This window comes from Neolamprologus brichardi, chromosome 14 (assembly GCF_056152115.1).
Source record: "Neolamprologus brichardi isolate AB-2024 chromosome 14, ASM5615211v1, whole genome shotgun sequence".
NCBI classification, from domain to species: Eukaryota; Metazoa; Chordata; class Actinopteri; order Cichliformes; family Cichlidae; genus Neolamprologus; species Neolamprologus brichardi.
The window spans coordinates 34,995,366-35,010,336 of record NC_142117.1 but is presented as its reverse complement, the minus strand read 5'-3'; the positions used below and the strand labels follow the sequence as shown (position 1 = coordinate 35,010,336).

The 14,971-nt window shown below is 43.8% G+C and overlaps 1 protein-coding gene across 3 annotated transcripts; it reads left to right on the top strand.

Annotated features, from left to right (window-relative positions):
* Positions 1-457: 457 nt before the first annotated feature.
* On the top strand, positions 458-14,225 carry zc3h4 (zinc finger CCCH-type containing 4). 3 transcript variants are annotated; one of them, XM_035914053.2, is made up of 14 exons: positions 458-765; positions 5,285-5,576; positions 6,593-6,697; positions 6,804-7,008; positions 7,378-7,529; positions 7,814-7,907; positions 8,346-8,479; positions 8,587-8,700; positions 9,319-9,430; positions 9,926-10,035; positions 10,229-10,704; positions 11,124-11,443; positions 11,545-11,793; positions 12,024-14,225. In XM_035914053.2, the coding sequence occupies exons 1-14, from the start codon at positions 686-688 to the stop codon at positions 13,721-13,723; spliced, it is 4,143 nt and encodes a 1,380-aa protein (XP_035769946.2). In that variant the 5' UTR covers positions 458-685; the 3' UTR covers positions 13,724-14,225. The 3 variants fall into 3 exon arrangements, with proteins under 3 accessions (XP_035769946.2, XP_006805243.2, XP_087707346.1); XM_006805180.3 differs by having other exon boundaries at positions 11,121-11,443; XM_087851220.1 differs by lacking the exon at positions 458-765 and adding an exon at positions 772-1,947 and having other exon boundaries at positions 11,121-11,443.
* The last annotated feature ends 746 nt before the right edge of the window (positions 14,226-14,971 follow it).

Genomic DNA, 14,971 nt, shown 5'->3' with positions numbered 1-14,971 from the left:
TGGGGCAGATTTCCCCTGGGTATTGCCTTATAATCAGACTGTCAGAGTGTCGAGAATTTAAGAACATATTGAACCTTTGTGTTATAATGACCCCAACAAGTACGAGGCCACGGGAGAAAATGAGATATAGAATGACCAATCTTTTATTCACTAACACGAAATATTATACGAACGATAATACAGCGACCTAAGAATAAAATACATTGAATGAAATTGACTTCAAGCCAACGTAAATAACAGGGAGAAATACATCGATCTAATACGAACATTAAAAAAAAATACGTTTTGAAATCGTTAATAATCGAATAAGATTACTTGGGGAGACGGTTTACCTGCAAGTCAAAACCCAGGCCTCATTTTACCCTGTAAATTTGCCATTCGTTGATTTCCGTGAGGAGCGTACGCTATTCGTCATGATGTCACTCTCGGGAAGGCCAGCCCCTTTTCTCCTTGGAGAAGACGGTCGGCCATTTTAGGTTCATCAGTCGTCATTTCACATCGCTACAGTAGGACGGAGAACGTCAGGACTCAATATTTCTCTTACAACTGTAGTGGAGAATTGCCTACTATGAACTGAAACTCTTCCTAAAATCAAAACAATTAGATCCTAGTGTGAAGTGACGCATAAGCCAGTAGTTTCCAGTGTCGAGTTGTAATTTTTTGCACCTCAATGTAGCTAGAGGAAATGGCTGTGGAAAGCATGACTGTCCATCCAAACTCCCCAACTACCAACCACGAACACAACAGTCTCCTGACTGACGAAAGGTCGAGTAATTCTACAGTCATATTTAAATGAAATTATTTATTTGTCCTGTGCTTTTACACAAAAAGCCCGGGGTTTCTTTTTCCTTTTTTTCTGTCAGAGGGATTAAATTCGCCTTTTCTGGAAAACGAGTACAGAGGTAACGCCATGTTGATACGACAACGCCAACTGGGAGGCCAAAAAAACTTCTGGGATAACGTTGTTCCCTGTGTTTTATTTACGTTTATCACAATCAACGAGCAATCGACTCGAGCCAGCCTGTCTCAAGGAAAAGAGATGAGGTTGAAACGGCAGATAAATCATACTTTAAGCGACCATACTTAACAATTCGACGATTGATCACGGCGCCTTGGTTAACTAATCACCCTCTCTTAAAAACTTAACTAATTAGTTCAATTAATCGTGTGTGTTTGGTATCAGTAGCGATCACAGCGGTAAAAGGAAAAAACAAACATTAAACTGGTTTGCTAACGGTGAGGCCTACTCTCAGGCTAGCAGCGTTAGCATGTTAGCTGGTGTTACCAACGAATGCTGTTGGCAACAACAGAGAAAGGCTAAGCTAAGGGCTAATACTTATGTTGACTGTGGTTTTTAAGGTCGTCGATATTTCTCATGGCTGCTGTTTTTTAAGTAGCCCAACTTTAAGTTATTTGATCACTATCGTCGATTATTATCGGTTCAAATGCATTTGTGCCGTTGGCGGAGCTTAGCACTTAATTGCACCCTTGGCGTTACGCACTTAAAATTGTCGTCGTCTCATTAATTGTAAATAACTCAAATAAGAAAAATCCTTTAGCTCCCCTTATGAACGCCCTTAAACATTTAAGTTTAATTGTCGTTAAATTTAGATTTTTTTCGTTTTACTGTAGTTATGGATGTATTTTAACTAACATGCCATTTTTATTCACAGTCGTGCCCACACTGACTCGTCCCCAACATCCCCCCGAAGTCCCCCCCACCTCCCCCAAAATGTGTAAAACGTCTGCAAAGCATCCCAAAAGTGTTTAAAGTCAAACACAAAAGTTCCCTTCTCCACTGTCCCCAGTTGGCAAAATTTGCTGTACCCGGTTGGTCCCCCACTTTCCAATCCCCACAAACTCCCACTTAGTGTCCCCGAAAGTTTAGCGAGAAGCTTTATTTTTTTTTGTTGTTTTGAGTGCAAAATGTGAAGAAAGCCCGTCACAGTAAGTATTCCCCATTTTAATCGTGGCCCTTTGTGCTTATAGAGTTAAGTTATGGAGTCGAATATTGAGCTAATAATGTGCCATAATGCATGGTAAACCATTTGATCCGGAATAATCATGTGCTCTGCTAAACTTAAGCTGTCTGGTAGGAGGTTTGTTTGGAGATTTTACACTTTGGATATAAATGGAAACTGTCTGGTGTAACTAACATGGCGAACTGATCATGCACAGGACTGGACTTTATTATGCTCAGCTTCTAAATAACAGTTTTTCCTCTCCACAGCTCTGTACAGCTAAGCTTGTTTTGGTAGTATAGAGTATGCTTGAATGGGGTTTGCTGTTTTATGTTATTCCCTAAATTAGGAAGCAGCAGGTGATATGTGTGTGTGTATGGGGGTATTTCAGAATTGCAGGGGGGCCAACAGCTTGTGCCCATAGCGATTCCCAGCCACCCCCTATTCACAACAACCTGCCTCCACAATACAGCCAAATCCCTGTGCTATGAAAGGGAGCCCTCCTTTGTAGCAGGTCTGTGCAATAATGCCAGTCATAAAGTAGGGGACTGAGTTTGTGGTGTTTGATTAAAAGCTGATAGCTTTTTTAGGACAAATCATCTTATAGAGTCTGTTAAAGTGTTTTAGATAATATGTCAAAAATGGACTGGACTGGGTTAGTTGGTATCTGATACTGCGGGTCTTTCTACATATTTCCAGAGAGAATAAGTGTAGTTTAATTCTGGCTCATGGTCCCGAGTACCAAATATGAAGACAGATTTTGTAGTTTATTCTGGATTGTGTCTTGTGAGCAATTAGAGATAACTGAATTTTTTCTGGGAGTGAGTCCAGCTTTTATAAGCCCAATTTTTAATAAAAATGAGAGTTTACTAGGTCATCTATGGATATGTTTGCACTGTAAAACCTAAAAAATCAGTCAAATCTGGAACAGCTACTAATGAAAGATGACCTTTGTACTCCTTGAAGCAGTCCCTTGGCAGGCTACATCTTGGTAGCAGCCAGGATTTGTGGTGGAAGTTGGACTTTGCTGGAGACAGTTTTCATTCTTTAAGCTAACGTGTTTGTGGCATTCTTTTTTTTTTAATAATATATTTGCTGTTTTGAGGGGAGAAATTGGGCTCTGATGATTAAGGCTGATTAATTTGCCGGTGAGCTGAGGATGTGGTGCAGACTACACGTACAGTGGAGTTGACATTTTGCCTCAAAAGCAGATCAACTGTCTTCCACCACCTGCTCCATCTTAGCTCCCTGTGGGCTCAGAGGAGGACAAAACCTGCCTTTGAGAGTCTGATACTGAATGGCAGTAGTCTTCTCAGTGAATCAGTTAACTCCTGTTCACATCATCCAGAGCTCAGACCTCTCCCTGACTGCTGGACACAGTGCTTGTCAGCCTACTTTGGGTGTTGGCCTTTGCAGGAGAGACACAAGCGTCTTACTCAAATAGGGAGGTACTAATATTTTTTCTTTTCTTTGCTACTAACATTTTTGTGTCAACATTTTATGACGTGTGTCTTGCACAGTTTTGACGTAACAGAGTGCCACAGGGCTTTTCTTTTCTTTTTGTGGACCGGCCCAGAAGTTGGCATCGATCTGGCTCCCTCAGCTAAAAGCCAGTAGGATGTTTCCACGGGCTTCTAGATTGTGGCAGGAAATGTGCTCTGTGGGAAATAAAAGTTTATGATAAATACATATTTTGTTCGGCAATTTAATCTGAGATTAAGACTCATTACTGCAGCACTCTGTTGCAAGTTCTTGTTGTTGTTTTGAGAGATGGCCAAACATAAACACATTAAAGTTCAACCTTCTCTGAGGTAGTCCTCAGTTACAGCAGACATCAAACAGCAGGAACTGTCTGTTTATTTTTTTTTCTACACCAGATGGATGTCCTTCATGTTAGAAGTTAAAATACATTCAAAAGGAAAGAAAAAGGCCTTATAGGGTATTTTTTACCTCCGGATCCTTTTACTCTGGCAGTGTTCCAGCTGTGGTGGCTAAAATCTGTCTGCATACAGAAAAAAACACAAACACTTGGCATATTGCGCAGACTTCCTTTGTGGTTACTTTTGCTGCTGTAGGAGTGATGACTGCATTTTATCTGTGTATGATAACACACGCACAGAGGCTCACGAGGTGAAAACACACCAGTATTGCTGTCGTGAGTGTTAATAATAGGAGCACAGTATTACATATACACATGAAGTCTGAAATTGTTCGTGCTCGTCACGTTATGAGATTAAATCCAAAGGAAAGGTGTTGCTGCTGTTTCTGGAAGCTGTGTAGACGATGTAGAAAGTTCGCCTTGAAATCACAGTATTTCAGTTCACCATTCAGCGCGTTTTTATCTCCTTCTGTTTGGATGACCTAGATAATATGTCAATAAGCAGCTGTGCAGTCTGACCTCGCTGCAGGAGCGTTTGAGTTTGTTTTTTTAATCTTGAGCGCGATTATATATCCCTCCCAGTGTATGCATAAAGTGTTGTGTTTGACATTTTAGTGTTGCCTTCACCTGGCTTATACGATTGAAAGGTCATCCTGGGCTGATTCTTATGGCAGTCCCAGGTACTTATTATGTGCAGTCTTTACAGGAATGCATGTGTATACAAATACAAAATCATGAACTTTAACATCAACCTGCCATAGATTTCAAATTCTGCAGCTAAATTTACATTTATCCATCTAACGGTGTGACAGACGGTCCATCAGAATACACCGTATAACCTTCAGCATCAGAAAGTTTCCTGGCAGAAAGTGGTACGTGCTACAGATTAATAGTCTCTTTTAGAATTATATACAACCATCAGCTCGTGTTTCATATCACAGTCACATGGCAGCAGTGTAAGCAGAGACCCCCAGACCCCCCCAGCCAGATCCTCCAGCTCTCCAAGGGGACACGGAGGGGTTCCTGAGCCAGTTGAGAGACATGATCTCTCCAGGACGTTCTGTATCTATCCCAGGGTCTCCTCTCAGCGGCATACCCAGGATACAAAAATACAACACACAGTAAACAAGGATCTAGATTAATTTGACCGATAATTTTCTGAAAAGTCTGAAATCGCAACGGCTCAAACGTGAAAAAATAGCACCATCTATGCTATTAGCAGCAGATTATGATCGATGACTCGTTCTTGAATTGTGCACGTATTCCTGTATCTTCAATTTTCAAATTCGCCGAGCCTCTGTACTCGTTTTCGCCGATTTCCCCCCAGCTGCGTGTATAAAGTCGTTCTTGCTTCCTCCTCTTTGTTTGTATAATTTTATTGTGCATTTATCTTTGTAAAATTTGGTGACCATAATATTAAAGATGGCTTTCTTTTCATATACAGGGCAGAAGATGGAGAGCTGGAGGAGGGTGAGTTGGAAGATGATGGGGGAGAAATGGAGGAGGAAGAAATGGCAGGAGGTGTGTCAGCAGTCGGTCCAGGTGGAGACGGTGAAGAAGTGGGTGGAGGTGAAGGAGGCCACGAAGGGTCGGCGGAGAGGCCTCGGCGAAGTAGGGAGCGCCACGCTAGCAGCGATTCAGACGACGAGAGAGCCCACCGTCGTAAGAGGAAGCGGAAGAAGGAGCGGGAAAGAGAAAAGAGGAGGTCCAAGAAGAAACGCAAATCACGACATAAAGTAAGAATTGTGGTAAACGCAGAGATAAAAAACACCCTTGTTTTCTGGCTTAACCCTTTAAAACCGGTCAGAGCTGCACGCTCTGTTTTGCGTAACTATTTTTAAATCCCGGTAGCTCTGCAAACACGTAAGCTAGCGCAATAGTTTTTTTTGCATATGAAACCGGAAGAGTTGTACTTGCATCTTATGCCATCAGCTTGTCCTCGGTCACAGTTTCCTTCCACATATAGCTTTGCAAAAACTGCATAAAAAGCGCTTGCAGCAACAAATACATAATATTCCAGAAACACGCTTTATCGATCTGATCAGCTGTTCATAACACTTCCTACGTTGGAATAGATGTCAGCGCGAACTTTCGCATGTCTGCCATTACCTGCCCGAAACTGGAAGTGATGTCATTTTCGCGGAAATGTAGTCTTTTACCGTCAGGGCCTCATGAGCCTATACTGGTGTTTTTAAAAATTATGTTTGACTTTATGACTTTCTGTGTCGTTTCTGGGATGCTCAGGACTCATATTGCACTGCTGGAAATAGTTTATTTTGATACATATGCTGTTTTTTTGCAAATTTGCACTATAATATTTATTTTCGTTTTTCCTGCAGTGTATAAAAATTGGTGTATTTCAAAAATAAAACTATGAAGACACTCAAAATAAATTTCCTGTGGTAGGAAACTATTTTGTGCAACTTTTTTGTATTTACAGTTTTGAGGGATAAGCCTCTTAAATTTCTCTAACTAGAAATATATGTTAAAAAAACAAAAACGATTTTCAATTTTTTTGTAGTTTATTGCACTTTTTTGCAATTTATGTAATTACTATGCACTTAATGCAGACATATTATTAAAATTTGGGCTATAATGGTTGTATTGATGTATAGCAACTTGAAATGATCCCAAAAATGGCTCCACAGCATGTAAAAATATAATATAAGCTCTGGCGGACTTGGTTCTATGGTAGGTCTTAAAGGGTTAACCCAAAAATATCAACTCTAACATTTGTCCCTTTTTCTCTCAGCGTCATGCGTCCTCGGATGATGACCACTCAGACTACAGCGATGAGTCTGACTACAGTCCCAGTGAGAAAAGGAAATATAGAGAGTACAGCCCCCAGTACGGTTCTGTAAGTCTGAAAAGAAAACTTTCCCAACACACATGTTACGTGTGCATAATATAATGTGAACATTATGAAAGTATTCTCCGTTTATCAATGTCTTATCTCTCTCTAGTCTCGTGGGAGCTACGGTGGCTCAAAGAGGGGTGGTTACATGAAGATGGAGAAACAGGGTTACGGAGGTTATGATGACTACGAAGATGACAACTTTGAGGGAGAGGAAGATGAAGACATGGGGGATGACGACTACGATGACTTCACCAAGGAGCTCAACCAGTACCGAAAGGCCAAGGAGGGAGGAGGCGGCCGTGGTGGGCGAGGTAATTTCACGGCAGTTTGAAAAATAGACTTTTTAAACATATTCTGCTGTATGCTAAATATTTGCTCAGCTGACAAGTCAACACGGTTTCATAGCAAGACTGTACACGGAAAAATCAAACCTAAGATCCAACGTTGTGACAAGGCCAGCCGTCTTTTCTGGGGACGTTTTCAAACAAGGAAAGAGAAAAATGTATCACTGTGTTATCAAAGTTCACTATTTTACCTGCACCACAGTTGAATTTGCACTCGAGCATATTTGCATACATACATACAAGTTCTCTTATCAATACAAATTTCAGATAAGTTGCAGACAGGTGGTGTCACACTTTTGTAGCTTATTCTTACTTCACTTCTTTGTCTTCGTGCAGGGGCCAGAGGTCGTATGAAGAACCAGAGAGGCCGTGGATTAATGAGAGGAGGGAGGAGGGGAAGAGGAGGAGGCAGAGGAAGAGGAGGGCGAGGCGGAGGAGGAAAGATGGGAGGAGATGATGATGGAGACGGCTACGGAGATGAAATGGAGGTGAGGATTAGAGCTCAGAATAAAACCCATTGTCTTTTGCTTTGGTCAAAGTTTAGAAGGCAAAAATGTTTCCCTCCTACATTTCCTGTGTTTTGTGTGTGTGTGCAGTTGTTTAAATACACTGGAAGTGTGCCAGTAAACAAAAGACCACATGGAGCAATAATTGACTTCAGAAAACGAGCCTGATCTGGCTTAAACAAACATACAACTTCTGTTCTATTTATATTTTGCTCCAAGTTCACGAAGAGTCAGTTAAATGAGAATAATAATCCCCGTCCTTACAGTATGGAGATGATGACTACGACATGGGTGAGGATGACTATGATGACTACTCGAAAGAGCTCAACCAGTACAAGAAGTCCAAAGACAGAGGCAGAGGTTTGTTTTTCGTCTCTTCCTTCCGTTTCCTTTTATTTAAATTTGACCTACGTTGTTTGTTTTTTCCTGTTTTCATATATTATTGAGATAATTGTGTGTGCACATATTAAATATGGACAAAGACTCAAATAATGCCATCAGTGTATGTGCAAGTGTTTCTGTGAGCCACAAACTGAGGTACCAGACTGTTCTAAACACTCAGTTTCAGTTTTTCTTTTAAAATCTTTCATCCTGTTGATGTCGTAGAAGCTAGATGTCCATGCTACGGCACACAGCTCTAGCTGAGCACTGAAGCCCCACATGCTGTTCAAACCTGTTTGTGAGGCCAATCAGCAGAAAGTTGCATTAAAGGGAGGGTTATGGAACTATGATTTATGCAAAATTAATGGGGAAATATATCCTTTTGTCACTCACACTGTCTCTTGATTTCTCCACCAGGTGGTAAAGGGGGCCGCGGGCGAGGCCGAGGTAAAGGAGGGCGGGGCATGATTAGAGGAGCAAAGGGTCGAAACAGAGGGAGAGGAAGAGGAGACATGGGGAATGATGATGACCATGGAGACATGGACAACGGGGTAAAACTTTCATAATTATTATGAGCTCAGCCTAAAGCGCCCTGATCTGGTAACAAACTGGACAGTACAGCTAATTTGTATTTGCTTGTTGTGTGCGGTGGATTCAGGATGGTGTTGGAGGTGATGGACCAGGAATGGGGAGGAGGAATCAGAATGAAAAGCACCAGGACAAGAAAGGAAAGGCCATCTGCAAGTACTACATCGAGGGGAGATGCACTTGGGTAGGATGGCACAAATATCAATAATATGTATTATTAATGATCTTTTATTATATACATACAGGTCAGTTCACTTTTCAAAGTGCACATGTTAATTTGAATTAAGATTACATTTCCAAATGTATTACATTAGTTCCAATCGGACATGTGCTCATCTCCTTTGAGGTTGCATTAGGAAGGGCATCCGGCGCACATCTCTGCCAAATCAAACATGCAGAGTTGCCCGCTGTGCTGAAAGTAACTTTCTAATAGTTTTTCATGATTTCATACCTCAAACGCAAACACATTTTAAAAATAGTATTTTAGAGTTTTATAAAGATGTTTTAGAAACAAATTTACACTCAACTATACTGTTTAGCACACTAGCTACCTCCTGACTGGATAAAAATACAACTGTTTCCAGTGGAAATTTCAACGTTTGGTGAAAGGAATCTATAGCTAAATGCAAATATTCTAAAAGGCTTTATACTAACATAAACTCTTACAGCAGCATGTAATAACCACAGCTGCAAGATGCAGAGGAAATGTCTGCTGTATTGTTTATTTTGGTCTACAAATTATCTGTGGGCTGCTGTCTCAGCCCTGACATCCATAACACACACTTTTTTTTCCATACAACAGGGCGACCACTGTAACTTCAGCCATGACATTGAGCTGCCAAAGAAGAAGGAGTTGTGCAAGTTCTACATCACTGGATTCTGTGCCCGAGCTGACCACTGTCCTTACATGCATGATATCCTTTGCTGTTGACCACATGGAGAGCCTATTTATCAGTATAGATAAGGCAGTCTGGAGTTGTGGATCAGAACCAGTTTTTCCCAATCAAATTAAACTTGAATCTCGGACTAGTAAGTCAAGTTAAGAGTCAAGCTGGCAATATTTACCAGTATGAAGTTGCATAAGTGAAATCACACCAGTTTATTCTGATCCTAGCGGGCCACCAGGCCAAAGTTGAGCCCTTGCTCGATAAGTGCACCAGTGTTTTGTTTCAGGGTTTGTTTGTTTTTTAAAAGCTCCGATTGGTAAAATGACCGTTTAGTTTTCATATTAGTTTTAACAACCATTAACACTATGAAGCAAAGTTGAACTAGCAAATTGTTATATCCAATAATCAGAGTAAATGATGTACTGCTGTATGTGAGGGAGGTTAAATGTGATGCAGTGCTGTATCAGTCGTCGTACCCACTTTGTCTGATAACTATGTGTTCCTCCTTGACTCCTGTGCTACGTGAATTCCCCTGTAAGCTGTTCCACACCACAGGGAAGTGTGTCAATGGTGACGAGTGTATGTTCTCCCACGAGGAACTCAATGATGATACTCGGGAGCTGCTTAACAAGGTAGGAACCTCCGACCTCGAAGACAGCCACCTCGTTTATTTTCTGTAAACTCTCACAATATTAAGTGTATATAAGTTGGATTTTTGTCACTTGCACAGTCTGCCAGTTTAAGTTGACAGACTGTTGTTTTTGTTTGCCTTCAGTTGTGTTTTTTTAAGATTCACCCAGCAGAGTATTTTTCTTGGTTTTGTAGATGCTGGCAGAGGATGCAGAAGCTGGAGCTGAGGACGAAAAAGAGGTGGAGGAGCTGAAGAAGCAAGGAATTAACCCGCTTCCTAAGCCCCCTCCTGGAGTCGGCCTCCTTCCAACCCCTCCCCGGCCCGTTCCTGTTGAAACCAACACAGGTGGTGTGGATTTTGCTGGGCCTCCAGCTGGGGACTTTGGGGGTCTTCCTGGACCTAATCAGGTGCCCATAGCTGTCAAAGGTCCCCCAGGACCAGGGCCTGTTCCTGTCCCTGGTCCCTGCGCCGGTCCACCTGTCCACGGTCCTGATGGAAGTCCCTTCCAAGGTGGCCCGCCGAATCCCCCTGGCCTTCCTCCTCCTCCACACATGGGTCCCCCACCTCCTGCTGGTGGAGGAGGAGGAGGAGGCATGGGGAAGAAGATCCCCTCGTTGTTTGAGATTAAAGTTCAGCCCACAGGACAGCTGGCCCAGAAGCTCGCAGTTAGGTAAGCGATCGGAAATGCAAAGAATTAAAGAGAGTATTTGTATAATCCGCATCCTGACTTTGTCTGTAGGAAGATCCAAGTTCTCAGTTTTTGGAATGTAGGAATACCGTCTGAGGTTTTTACTCTGAGAACTGAAAACGTTTTCTGAACATCTGTGAAACTGCTTTAAGGCTGAGAAGCAGCTGCTTAGATTCACAACAGCTCAAAGGTTCCTCCCAAAACCTGAGTAGACACTGAAGGATTTTCAGTGCAATAATTATTTTAGTGTTTGGTTATTGGTTTTGTCAGACTTCTAGGAAACTAGTAACAGGAACTAGTATCTACATTTTTTTTAATTAACTCTAAATAATTTAAAAAAATGTTTGCTTTGAGAGTCACTATCCGAATTCTAAATCACACTCCCGCTTTTGTATTAGAAGCCAGGCCCCCAGTACCAACCAGGGTCAAACCCCAACACCTGGACCGCAAGGGCCCCCTGGCGCCCCTCCTCCCAGATTCCCTGCCCCTCCAGGTATGATGCCCCCTGACATGCAGAACATGGGCCCCAACCTTGGAATGAACCAGGGCCCTCCCAACATGGGACCCGGTGGACCACCAATGATGGGAGGATTTCCACCAGGAGAGGGCCCTCCACATGGAGGTGCTATGCCTCCAGGTCCTCCTCAGGGAGGAGGAAACTTCTACAATAACTTCTACAATCAGCAAGAGGGTATGAAGATGGAGGGAGTGGTTCAAGAAGGTGAGATCATTTTATACTAAATACCAAAATAGAGTTGGAGCAGCTTGCTTCAAACAATAGTGGCTCTTAAACTTATGAGAATGTTGTCTGTTCCCTATCAGGTGACAGTTACCAGGGATTTTCCGGTATGGACGAGAGAGGAGGCACAGGAACATTTGGAAATCAGTCAGGCAACCAGGAAGGCCCTGCTAATGGAGCCACAGCCAATCAGGGGGGGATTTCTGTGCCTGACTTTCTGCCACCTGCTCAGCGCGTCCTCTTCATGAGGATCCAACAGAAGCAGCAAGAGGAAGAGGAAAGAGCTCGCAGGATGGCTGAGGGAGGAGCAGAAAAAAGCAGAGACACTGAAGGTAAAGGAACAGCACCTGCATCTGTGTATAAATGATTCCTGTGGCATAGTGAGATGTAGCATCCTTTGCAAGTATTCCTCTTTCCGTATGACTGTCTAAAAACAGGAGAAACCTGTAAAACCAAAGACTTAAGACTTAAAACCATTTTGTGTGTAACAGAAATGAGACGGAGGTGACCCTTTCAGTGATTGCTTAGAGTTGACCAAAATGTCAAATCCCTTTTTTCCTAGGTGACTCAGGGAACTGGTATTCTAGTGAGGATGAGGATGGCGGTGGTAGCGTGACTTCCATCCTGAAGACCCTCCGTCAGCAGACCCAGGCTCCTCAAAAATCTGACGGGCATCCGAGCGACCCACGCCTTGTGAAAGCCTCTCCTTCCCACCCTCCGGCTCGCCCAGCAGACCCCCGCTTAGCTCGGGATCCACGCTTGGCACGTGCTGCTGAGTCAGCTCAAATCTCTGACCCCACCCACTCCACACTCGCTCCATCGTCATCTGGACCACCTGCAGACCCCAGGCTAGCTAGGCTAGCTGCTGCTGCCTCAGCAGGATCTGCCTCCCATTCGCCTCCAGCTGCTAAGCCTGAACCTCCCCTGGTCTATAAGCCCCCTCCGCTCACGACCCCGGCAGTGGATGAGGAGGAGACTGAGCGGGTTCTACGGGACAAGCCCGTGCCGATTCCTCTGGATCCGCTCATGGGCATGGCTCTGAAAGACCCACGTTCCCAGTTGCAGCAGTTCAGCCACATCAAGAAGGATATTGTTCTTCACATGCCAGCCTTCGCTAAAACCATCACCTGGTCTCCTGAAGATCTGCTTCCGCTCCCTATTCCCAAGCAGGACCTGCTTCCTCTACCCCCAGGCATCCCTCCCGTGTCCACCCTTGACTCACGTCTGTCCCGCGGTCAGCAGCAGCAGTTACACACGCCACTCTCTCACTCGCAACCTCCTTCCGTACAGCCTCCTCCTTCCTTAGACGCCCCTGCTCCCTCCTCCTCAGCTTCTACCCTCCCAGAATTTGAATTTCTGTCTCGCATCCTGAAGAATGTTAACTCCAGCACGTCCCAGACTCCTTCTCCTCCTCATTTACCCACACCCCCTACCACTATGCCAGTTATGGGTCAACCTCAGTCCATCCCTGCAGCTTCTATAGAAAAGCCCATTGACCCCCGTGTTGCCCGCAAAGTCCCCTCTGATCCCCGTCTCCAGCCACCGAAGTCGGCACTGAAGCAGCCATCAGAACCTGTGCCCCCTCCGTCCACATCTCCTGCACCAACATCTAGTTCTTCTCCACCTGCCACCGCTCCCTACGACCCACGGCTGCTCTCCTCAGTTGGGGCAGGGCGCAGTGTAGGGGCCGGGACACCAGGGGGTGCCAGTGTGCTGAGCAGCATTAGTCTGTATGACCCTCGGACAAACAAACCAGGCAGCCCTGGTACCAGCAGTGGCTCTAACAACTCGCCTAACTCAGCCAGCCAAACTGAGTCCAAACTCAGTGACCCCACAACGAGTAAACCTAAATCCAAGGAGCCCCTCTTTGTTCGGAAGTCTGCATTGGACCAACCCGAGCCAGAGAAAAGTACAGAGCAAGGCACGGATAGATACAACAGCTATAACAGGCCCCGGCCCAAACCTGCGCCCTCACCTAACTCCACAGCTCAGGGCGGGGCTGCTGCAGCTGGGGCGGCTGCAGCTGGAGGTCAGGGTGCTCCTGGATCTGCTGCAGACCAGGGGCCCGCAGGGGTCCATAACCTACCAGTATCCTCTTTATTTGGTGTTGTGAAGCAGGCTAGTAAGCCTGGCGGGACAAGCAGCCCCTTTGGGGGAAACAGCCCTGCACAGTCTGATCAGGCGGCCACAGAGCAGGACAACGGCTCCCTGAAGGAAGTTTTCAAAGGCTTTGACCCCACAGCCTCTCCCTTCTGCCAGTGACACTGATCCTGGGACCCTGACGCCCCAGATGTGGCAGCTGGGTGTGGCTTGTTTCAGGTTTTTGGACACTGAAAATGTCAGTGAAAAGAGAAACGTGCACTGCAGCAACTGCCTGTAAGACGAGTTTTGATAAGATTGGCAGCAGACATATTACACACAGACACCCAACCACAGTGTTTCAGATTCTATAAAAGACTCTCGGGTAGCGTTTAAAGTTTAAAGTGAAATCTCTATTTTAAACAGACTTATTGATGTATAAATAGATGTATTCTCTCATCTCAGTGCTTAATGAAAATGATTATCCTGACAACAGAACACATTTATATGGAATGAAACTTTAAGCATCACATGTGTTTAAATCTCCTTTTATTTAAGTTTCTCACATCCTTCTGTTTCATATTTCTTCTCTTCTCAAAGCTGATGTGCTCGTGTATATATGCATATTTTCTGGTTAGTTACAGATGGCTGTGCTCTTTGTAACAAATTAAAAGCTTCTTTTATATCTGATTTTCCCAACAATATATTGCTTATTTTTGGTGTTTCTTTAAACAGAATCAAGAGCACTGAGGCAACTTACTTTACACCTGTCAAAAACTAAACGCCCTCCATATCACTGCCTTTGCTTTCATCCACTGTCCTCTGTCTTTGGCGTTATATCGAACTAAAGCATATTTTTTTTCTTTCCATGTTACTTTTTTTTCTGCAGAAATGACTGAAATGGTCTTTATTCTACTTAAATGCTTTTTTAAGTATTTTTCTACTCCTTTGCACTGTCAGCTTGTGTCTCTGAGGCTTGTATTTATATTTTGAGTGGCTGTAACCCTTCAGGCTGTTCATGTACAGCTCCATTTCAGGTGTTTAGCTCTTACAGGTGACCTTTAACCACTACACAACCGTCGAAGCCCCTAATTCTCACAGATTTTGCCTTTACTCCAGTCTTGTTGCTGTGAGGAGAAACAGACTTTCACTTGAACATTTATTTTTACCGGTTTGTGAATATGGAGAGCACTTAAGCTCTAGTTTCCGTAAAGCTTAAGGGGGCGTTAGGAAAAAGCAGGAAACAGGTTTAGCTGCTCAGACTGATGACTGACTCTGTCACTTCGCTCTCCACTGGCACATTTAGGTAGCGGTTAGTTATCCATTGAATCATGTCCTTTAATCTCTGCTGCCAAAACTGGTTTTGTCAAAGTTATTTCCATGTATTTCCTTCTAATTACATTCGAATTTGGACCACTGAATTAAAAGTCA

Coding starts and splice junctions, on each gene's coding strand:
- zc3h4 (XM_006805180.3), top strand. CDS start 686: ATGGCTGTGGAAAGCATGACTGTCCATCCAAACTCCCCAACTACCAAC. Junction 8,480..8,586: donor ATGGAGACATGGACAACGGG/GTAAAACTTTCA, acceptor CGGTGGATTCAG/GATGGTGTTGGAGGTGATGG. Junction 9,431..9,925: donor CCACTGTCCTTACATGCATG/ATATCCTTTGCT, acceptor CTCCTGTGCTAC/GTGAATTCCCCTGTAAGCTG.